Source organism: Nicotiana tabacum, chromosome 23 (genome assembly GCF_000715075.1).
Source record: "Nicotiana tabacum cultivar K326 chromosome 23, ASM71507v2, whole genome shotgun sequence".
NCBI lineage: Eukaryota > Viridiplantae > Streptophyta > Magnoliopsida > Solanales > Solanaceae > Nicotiana > Nicotiana tabacum.
Window position 1 is genome coordinate 127,417,699 of NC_134102.1, and position 10,189 is coordinate 127,427,887.

At 35.9% G+C, this 10,189-nt stretch overlaps 1 protein-coding gene across 1 annotated transcript; it reads right to left on the minus strand.

Moving 5' to 3' along the window:
- Positions 1 to 76: 76 nt before the first annotated feature.
- On the minus strand, positions 77 to 2,778 carry LOC142177376 (uncharacterized). The gene is made up of 7 exons (XM_075245858.1): positions 1,906 to 2,778; positions 1,597 to 1,756; positions 1,154 to 1,332; positions 977 to 1,059; positions 728 to 920; positions 413 to 643; positions 77 to 196 (listed from the first exon to the last, which is right to left on the minus strand). Exons 1-7 carry the CDS (start codon positions 2,776 to 2,778, stop codon positions 77 to 79), a joined length of 1,839 nt encoding a protein of 612 aa, XP_075101959.1.
- Positions 2,779 to 10,189: the final 7,411 nt, after the last annotated feature.

The window sequence follows — 10,189 nt, forward strand, 5'->3', positions numbered from 1 at the left end:
GGGTATCTCATCTAATGACAAGCGTGGCTTTGAGCCTTTCGATAGAACCATCAGCCCTATGCTTAATCATATAAACTCATTTGCTGTAAATGGCATGCTTCCCAACAGGCAGATAAACCAAACTCCAAGTATTGTTTGCCTCTAAGGCTTCAAATTCCTTAGACATGGCTTCTTGCCATCCTGAATGCAAAGCTGCCTGAGAATAAAATCTAGGCTCTTGCACAGTGGAAAAAGAGTTAATAAAGGATTGAGATTGGCAGGACAAAGCAGAAAAACAAACATGTTTCATATTGGTATGAGCAGGTAAAACAGAAGAAAGGGAAGCACAGAAAATAGAGGCAGAGTTACACACAAAGTCTTGAAGATACCCAGGTCTTTAGTGAGTTCTAGTTGACTTCCTCAATGGAACAACTGGAGGAATAGAAGGGGATGGAGTAGAAGGTGCATGAACATGAGTAGGAGTGAGTGGAGGCACAATAGAGGAAGATGGAGGAGGAGGAAGAGGAAGAAGAGGAGAAAAATCTATAGGTAGAGATGAAGAGGAAGCTGTAGGTATGGGTAAAGAGGAGGATTCTGGAGAAAGATAAAGGAAAGAAAAATCAAGAGGAGGGGGAGATGCATGGAACTCAGAAGAAGGAGACTGCTGTTGTAAAGCAAAAGGAAAAACAACCTCATAAAACACCACATCCCTGGACATCATAATCTATTTAGTGGCAAGGTTTAATACCCTGTAACCTTTCTTCCCAAAAGGGTACCCCAAGAATACACAAGGACTTGCCCTTGGTGAAAACTTATCCCTACCTCTTTTGAGTGTTGAAATGTAGCAAAGACGACCAAAAGCCCTAAGATGATCATAAGAAGGAGGTGTACCAAAGAGAAGCTCATGTGGAGTCTTTCCTTGTAAGACAGAATTGGAAAATCTGTTAATCAAATAGGTTGCAGTCAGAATACACTCCCCCCAATATTTTAAAGGCACTTTGGATTGAAAAAGAAATGCTCTTGCAGTTTCAAGTAAGTGTCTATGTTTCCTTTCAACAACTCCATTATGTTGAGGTGTTTCTATACAAGATGTTTAATGAAGAATCCCTTTAGAGAGAAAAAAAGAATAAGATTTATGACTTAATCGTAACTCAAGAGCATTATCAGATCTCACTGTCTTAACTCTGTAATTAAACTGAGTTTCAACCATGAGAATGAAAGCTTTCAAAGTTATGAAGGTATTAGACTTTGTACTGAGAAGATAAGTCCAAGTAGATCTAGAATAATCATCAACCAAAGTTAAGAAATATCTAGTCTCAGAATGTGTAGCAGTATTATAAGGCCCCCAAATATCTACATGAACAAGAGCAAAAAGACAAGTAGTAGTTATTGAATTGGAAGGAAAGAAGTTCCTTGTTTGCCTAGCTAAAGGACATATATGACAAGGAAATTATTGAGTTGAAGGTACAGAAATGGAAAGCTTAGAAGAAATAGACTTCAATTTATTGTAAGGTAAATGTCCCAATCTATAATGCCACAAAGGTAATCTATAATGCCACAAGGTATACTTATCATTCAAAATGAAATTTACAGACTTAGACTCAGATATATTCTCACAGTTCTTGGAAGCATTACATTTGGAACTAGGTACACATTTATTCAAAGGAACATATGAAGTTAAAGGGATAAAACCATCACTAAGAAACTTCTCTGGCTGCAAGATGTATAGCCCATCTGCTTCACTACCAATTTCCAGTGGCCTTTTCGGAGAAGGGCCCTGCATCAAGAAGCAAGTAGACTCACTGAAATTAACCAAGCCTTTAATTTGCTTGCATAGTTTGGAACTGATACTAGGTTATACTGAAAAGAAGGAACATGCAGCATATTGGGAAGTGAAATTGCTTTAGACAAAGGAAGTGAACCTACCGAATGGACCTTTATCTTATAGCCATTAGGTAAAACAACTAAGTAAGAAGCATGAATGGGATTGATTCCAGAAAGAAGAGACAAGTTAGAAGTCATGTGGTCTGTAGTCCCTAAATCTACTATCCAGGGTTTTTGAGATAAAGAATCAGATGAGGCAGATGAGGCAGATGAGACAAACTGTGCAAAGCTGCTAGAATCTAAATCACTAACCTTACTTGCCAAGTTAGCAGAACCAATGCCTTCAGGATGAGAAGAACCTTGAGACCCAACAACAACATTCTGCAGGAGCTGTATCAATTGGCTCATCTGCTCCTTGGTTATTTCTCCTCCACATATAGTAGACTGTCCAGATTCTGATCCAGTTCCTTCATCATTTTCAGAAGTTTGTACCATAGCAACAGTTCTTTTAGCCTTCTCATTATTGTTGAATCTATTGTGAGGTTGATTATTGTTGGGGTAACCATGCAACTTGTAACACCTATCAATTAGGTGCCCATGCTTTTTACAGTAGTTGCAAAATATAGTATTTTTTCTTCCATCTCCCACATACTTCTGTCCAACCCTAAAGTCAATGTTGAATTTTCCACCATTGTTGCCATTTCTGAAATTCATGTTATGATTTTGATTATGATTGAAATCTTGATTCTGAGTTTGAGGTTGATGCATGTTGTTGCCTCCAGCAATGAGAGAAACAGTCTCAGTTATGAAGGACACACTTGCTTGTACTTCTCTCTGTTTTTCTTCGTGTACTAACAAAGAGTATGTCTTGGAAAGGCTAGGAAGTAATGTCATCATGAGAATATTACCTCTTGATGTGGTGTAAGATTCATTTAGACCCATGAGGAACTGGTACACTTTATCACTCTCAATCATACCAGTATTATGCCATTTTGCTCTACATTTACACACAAAATCACAACAAGAGCAGGTCATAAAAGAATTAAGAATACTAAATTCAGTAATATGTTGCTATGTCATAAAATCAGTTCTTGAGCTGATAGATCTGAGCCCCATTAGGTTGACCATATCTGTCTCTCAAGTCATCCCACATGTCTTTTGCCGACTTAGAGTGCAGAACACTATTCTTTATTTGCATGATTAAAGCAGTCAAAATCCATGTTCCAACTAAATTGTTACATCTATCCCAAGCTTTTTAAAGAGGTGAAGTAACAGAAGGTCTATGGCATGATCCATCTATGAAACCTATTTTCTTCCTAGCAGAAAGAGACATCAATATTCCCTTACTCCAATTCACATATCATGTACCATCAAAAGGAGCAGATACCAGAGAAATTCCCGGCACATCACAAGAGGAAATGTAGTATGGATGTGAATGATCAATAAGAGTAGTCATAATTGACCCCGAATCTAGAGCAATAGTACGTACATTTGAAACTGATGAATTATCACCCATTGCAATAGTCAGACACTCAAATAGACATGCAATAATTTGACAAAACTACCAACTCACACATGCGCTGAGTGAGAAATCAAAGAATAAAGGAATCAAACCTTTTCCTTTTCGAGTGACAGTCAATTAAAAACCAACTCTATAAAAAAAAAATCTACTTTAGCCGACTCGAAATGTGAATTAATCAGAGGAAACCAACATAATCTCACAATGCTGAAGTAGAAACGTCTAGAAACAAAATCGATCAAAGAAAAAAAAACTCGCAAAATCGTAGGCGAAATCGCAAAACCCTAGATTGTGTGATTCATCCCCAAACGAGCTAAAAATTAGAAATTACTCCGTCAGATGAAGAGGATTACTCAACCTTGCTCTGATACCATGATAATAATCAAGTTTCCTCCATGAATTCGAACGAAATCGAAGCAGAAATGAAAGTTCTAGAAGAATGGGGAGAGAGAAAATATCGAAAATTCTACATTCAATTATACAAAATGATACATGGTTCAGTTATTTACAATCAACCCCCACTATCTATAACTCAGGGGCAAAATAGTAAAACATAAATAATTAAACCTGTCTGACTCGTGTTGGGCCAGGCTCAGGTGTAAAATATGGTGGCCCAACACTAATTTTGGATCAAATAATTGCAATACTGAAATTTCTCTTTGCTTTTTGCCAAAAGAACTAATAATATTGTTAAAATACTAAACTCGTTTGTAATCCTTTTGCATTGTTTCTGCTGAAGGGAACTCTTTCCGTTTCCGTTGCCGTTCCGTTCCGTTAGAAATACAATTGTTTTGCTATCAGTACTTATGCGTATTTGTTGTGAAGATTGAATCCCTGTGACGAAGTAATATTCAAACTAGCTGTATTTGGTGCTTCATGTTGAGCCCGTAATTGAGTTTGTTCCATCATGTTGGGCCCATAATAGTAGTAAGGGGTCTTTACACAAAACAGCCAGCCTGACAAAAAATTGCAGAAATATGATACTTTTGCCCCACTTGCCCAATGGGCAGAATTTCAAGGTAAAAAGTTAGAAGTGTTGTCCATGGGGCAAGCGATGGGCAACACTTGTTAATCTTGAAATTATGCCATGAGGCAAGCGGGGACAAATATTCAAGATCATCCACTTTGAAGGCTATTTGTGTACTTCACATGCCAGATTCACTGTCTACTTTTCTTAGCCGGTATACATATATTATATATTGATTATATATACATACTATACATGGATTATACATATATTATATATTTACCAGTGATTTTTTATTTAAGCGGTTGGGTGAGCAGCTATTTAGGTTAATTCTTCTATTAATAGAAATGCTGTAAAAGAAAATTTATATTTCTTTTCACTATTAACATGGGCAGGCCGGCAGGGACATAAAAAGTTGCTCAAGTGTCTTTTTAAAATCATAATTATTAACGATGATGACTAAAATCCAAAGCACATTTTTTGTAAAAAAGAGTTGTATTATCCGTCACGAAGTCATCCTCTTCCTGTTAGGTAGTAACGACTGAGGAGTACATAAACAAGTGTTGCTTGCATAGACATAGCCGTCTTTAATCCTAAAATTGTATTATTTATGTTAATTAAGACAAAAAAGAATATCAATTTGAAAATGGGTATGTGGTGTTTTCTTAGAAAAATAATGTCTTTTTCTGAGGGGAAATAAATGATGTTTTCTTAAAAATAAAAAAATAAAACAATGAACATCTTCGCCTTATTGGTGAGAATGTCATAATACAAAAAGGCCTTCTTCGTAACTTAGGTAGTCGACAACTTATGTTAAATGATGAATTCTTAGGCCATTGGATAAAGCCAGAAACAAGAATATAGTAAATTTTCAAAGAGGTGCACATGACTCTAAGAGGACAAAAGGCTTTGTTTGGACACATTAATTGAACACTTAGGTAGTCGAATAATAGTCATAACACAATCAAACTTCAACATGGCATCAACAATGGGTATTTGATTGATTTATTTTTCTAACCATGTATGATTATTATATGACAAAACGAAATAGTGTAGCAATTAAATCTTATTTTATGGTGCTTCTCAATTCTCATGAGCTTTGGCTTATTATGTGTTTGATTATGGTTGGTAGTAATGGATAATGCACAATAATTAGAACCAAGTTGAAGGCAATTCGATTAGATTTTGCACTTTGTTTTCGTATTGACAAAAGCAACGGCAAAGTCTCTGATTATATATTGTGAAATATCCTTAATAAAGTCAGAAGGCATATATGTTTAGCATTATCAACAAAACCTTCTTGGTCCATTGAGAATTTCTTAGACCAAAATTATACTTCATTTTCGTCCCAAAGTGGAACTCGTGATTTACAATATGAGAAAATTCCCTTCATCAGTGTTTTCTAAATGTATGTATCTTTTTGCAGTAAACTCATTATAAAATAGAAGAAAAAACAAAGAAAATGATGTTAGTACTAATTATCTTAACACAACAATCCTTTAGTTCATGCCTATTACTAAATTAAGTGGTTATCTTTTTATGTTTGGGAGTTGTAAGAAAATGGTAGAACCGATCCAAAATCAGCATGTTTATATGAGACCAGTGGATACATGCCATGTGCTTTGCATATAAACTTTTCTCACTGAACAATAGCTAATTAATATATATTCACATTTCATTAAATTATTTAACAATGGTAAATAACTGCTCAAGAAGAAGAGCATCTTGTCAAACACAAAGCAACATCAGAAGAGGCAACAAAAACGTTGAAGAATTAAATTAGGTACATATATGACAGAAAAAGGGAAGTGAGTAGAGGACAAAGACATCACTTTGGAAGACAACTCGTTATTCCAACTTTTGGTCTAAGGCTCACAACGTTAATATTTGGTGTTAATATTGAAAGATCAAAATAAAGTAGATTTCCATAGCTGTCCATATGGTGTGCATATGCAAGAAAGAAATAACTACGAGATTATGACAAATTAGCAACATTATAGTCAGTTGTTCCCATTGTGTATGCAAAGTGAAAACTGGCTAATTTGAAACTGTTTTTTTTTCTTCTAAAAATGCTACACTTACTGTGTAAATATTTTTTACACTGTCAATAGATAGAACCTAAACTCTTAGGAAAAGAAAAATCACAATTTTCAATAGTTGGGTCTAATGTCACACTCCTCTTTATGATCAAATATGTTAGTCTTTTCTGATTTCCAATGAGAAAAATAAACGCCCAAAAGGGTGGTGAAAACACCCCATTTTGAAGAATTACTTATTCAAAAGTCAGCGCGTCCCTAATAATAATATTATCTCTTATATTGTATTTAGAACTATACCATATATTAGCTTCTAATGTGCCATATGCATGCCTGCATTTATATAAATACAATTGTCAAATGCTTGTCAAAAAGCACAAGATAACAAGAAACAAGAGCAAGAACATCTTGCCAAATACATAGAAACATTAGAGGATACTAAAAACCTTGAGGAATCTAAGGTATATACGACAGAGAAAGGGACATTAGTAGAGGACTATGTTATAATTTGAAGGAAAACAATTTATTTTAACTTTTTTTTTGTCAAAGGTTCACATCGTTAAAATAATGTCAAAATAAAACTCCATAGCTATCAGTGTGGGTGCATATGCAAGAAACTAAGTAACGACTTAAATATAAGAATTTAAATTAGATAAAATGACATTGTAAAGAATAAAACGACATCAGAAAGTATATAAACTCTTTGACTTATCTAATAAAGTGTGCTTTATTAGTAGAGATGTTATCTTTCATGAAAGCATATTTCCTTTCCAGGATAATCATAAAATCCAAAGCCCTTCAGTTGCTGATATTACAAAATTGCATAGATTCTGTGTAGTTGATGATCTTGACATTGCAAATAGAAATATTCTAGGCCAAATACATAAGCAAACCCTTAAACTTGTCCCTTTTTTCCATTTAGACACTTGAACTAAGGTTTGTTCCTATTGAACCCCTAAACTTAAGTCGAAATGTTCCTATCAGACACGTTTGGAATAATCTTTGAAACAGCTTAGGAGCGTGTCAAACTCCTCCTACGTGGCAAAATATACGAATCAGTATGTGACACGTGAAAAAAGAAATTCCCCCAAAATCTCCGATCCTCCCCCTCCCCATTTTCTCTTCTTCTTATCCTTCCCCCCCCCCCCTGCTGTTCTTCTTCTTGTGATCCTTATCAGTTATCACTTTTACCATATTAAATTAGGTAATGAATTTTTTTTGAGATGACCCCAAATTACGGTGATAAGATATTGGGTAATGAAAATTTTGTGGAGATTTCTTCGACATATTCTTTCTTGTTCTCATAACTTCCCTCTCCTATCCATTTCTTCAATTTTTCTTTTCCTTCCATTTCCGTACCGAAAGTTAATTTCTAAGTTTTGATTTTGATCGGATGAAAAAAAATAAAACAAAAATAAAGAAAATCGGTTTATATGAGTTCTTCAAGAATTATGTGAACTGGGTACGGTATTTATGTACAAGCTTTTATCTTTGTTGAGTTCCCAACTCTAAGAATAAGAATATGGTATGACAGTTGAGTCTAATGAATTTGCTATTAAGTTAAATGTTTCTATATTACCGGAGATAAAGAATCTGAGTTTTCAGGTGACGGTATCACCAACCGCCAACATCTAGAATTGCGATGGAGATATCACAGTTGGTGTTGGGAATTGCTCTGACTGGACAATAAAAATTGTTCAACAGTTGCAATTAAGATAAATGGTGGATGTTCCGGCCAGAACAAAAAAATTCTAAGCTTAATTGTTAAGGATTGGACATCAACAAAATAGGAAAACTTAGAGAAGAAAAATGATGAATGACAAAAGTATTTTCTGTTTTATTTTTGTGGCTCTTGAATCGTTCCTTTTCCCCTACTATATGGGAGAGGAAGGGTGGTGGAAGCCGGTGGGAGGGAAAGAGAGTGAGGAAGGAGAAAAAAATCTTTTGTTCAAAGATATTGGCTTGACGCGCTCAAAATGAGTATACACATACTTTGCCATGTTAGCAAGATGTGTCTAATTGGCACAATTTGACTATAGTTCAAGGGTTCATTAGGAACAAAGCTTAGTTCAAGTGTCTATATGGAAAAAAAGGACAAGTTTAAGGGTCTGCTTATGTATTTGGCCAATATTCTATCTGATCAACATACTGAAGATCTCACGTCACAACAGCTTCCAAGTGCACCAGTAAATCTTGATCAAGAAAATCATGAAACTCAGGATCCTTATGAGAATGTGGCAGATCTTGTTGAAGACATAGAAGCAGTAGAAGAGACTCAGACAACAGAATTGACTGAAAGAAGATCAGGTAGAACAACTAAGCCACCTATTTGGCTTAAGGATTATGTGAGGACTTATAAGCAATCAGGAGCACATACTTGTTTGTATCCTATCTCAGATGTCATCAGTTATGACTTCTTGTCTTCCAAATATCAAAGTTTCATCACCAAGTTCTCTGCAGACACTGAGCCTCAATGCAGAAGTAGTCAAAGATTCAAGATGGATAGGAGCAATGCAGACAGAGATCAATGCATTGCAAGATAACAAAACATGGACAGTGATGCCTTTGCCAATAGGGAAGAAGGCAATTGGTTGTCAATGGGTGTACAAGATTAAATATAAAGCTACAGGTGAAGTAGAGAGGTTTAAGGCAAGGTTGGTTGCCAAAGGGTATAGCCAAAGAGAAGGACTTGATTATCAAGAAACATTCTCCCCTGTTGTTAAGATGGTAACAGTGAGAACTGTTATCTCATTGGCAGCAATAAATAATTGGGACATTCATCAAATGGATGTTTATAATATTTTTTGGCAAGGTGATCTAACTGAAGAGGTGTATATGGAATTAGCACAAGGATTCACTTGTGAGGGGCAACATCAAGTCTGTCGACTTCTCAAATCATTGTATGGGCTTAAGCAAGCTTCTAGGCAGTGGAACATCAAGCTAACCTGTGCATTGACAGCTTCTGGCTTTAGTCAGAGCCACTTGGACTATTCCTTGTTCACAATAAAAGTTCAAGGTAAAATAGTAGTGGTCTTGGTTTATGTTGATGACCTACTAATTACAGGAGATGATACTGACTTAATGCAGAAGACTAAGGAGTATTTGCAGCAAGTCTTTAAAATCAAGGATCTAGGGGAGCTGAAGTTCTTCTTAGGGATTGAATTAAAGAAGGGATTCTAATGCATCAAAGAAAGTATGCATTAGAACTTATTTCAGATATGGGACTCTCACATTCAAAACCAGCAGGTGCACTTTTGGAGGTCAACAAAAAGCTTACAACACTGGAGTTTGACACTCAGTTTGGCATTGGTGATAATAAAGTTCTTGCTGATCCTAGTGCATATCAACGATTGATTGGAAGACTTCTCTACCTCACCATGACTTGGCCAGACATTGCATTTGCAGTGCAATGTCTAAGCCAATTTATGCATCGTCCTAAGATGTCACATATAGAGGTTGCCATCAAGGTGATCAAATATGTGAAGTAGTCCCCAGGTATGGGGATACTAATGTCAGCAGATGCTTCCTCTCAACTCACAGCTTTTTGTGATGCTGACTGGGCTTTTTGCCCCAAGACCAGGCGATCAGTTATTGGGTATCTAATCAAGTTTGGGAGCTCATTGATCTCGTGGAAGTTGAATAAGTAAACAACCATATCCAGAAGCTCAGCAGAAGCTGAGTATCAAAGTTTGGCATCAACAATAACTGAAATAGTTTGGGTGACTGGTTTATTCGAAGAATTGGGGGTGCATATTCACAAACCTGTGTCCATGCTATGCGACAGTAAGTTTACAATATAAATAGCTGCTAATCCAGTGTTTCACGAGCGAACGAAGCATATTGATATCGATTGTCACTTCATCC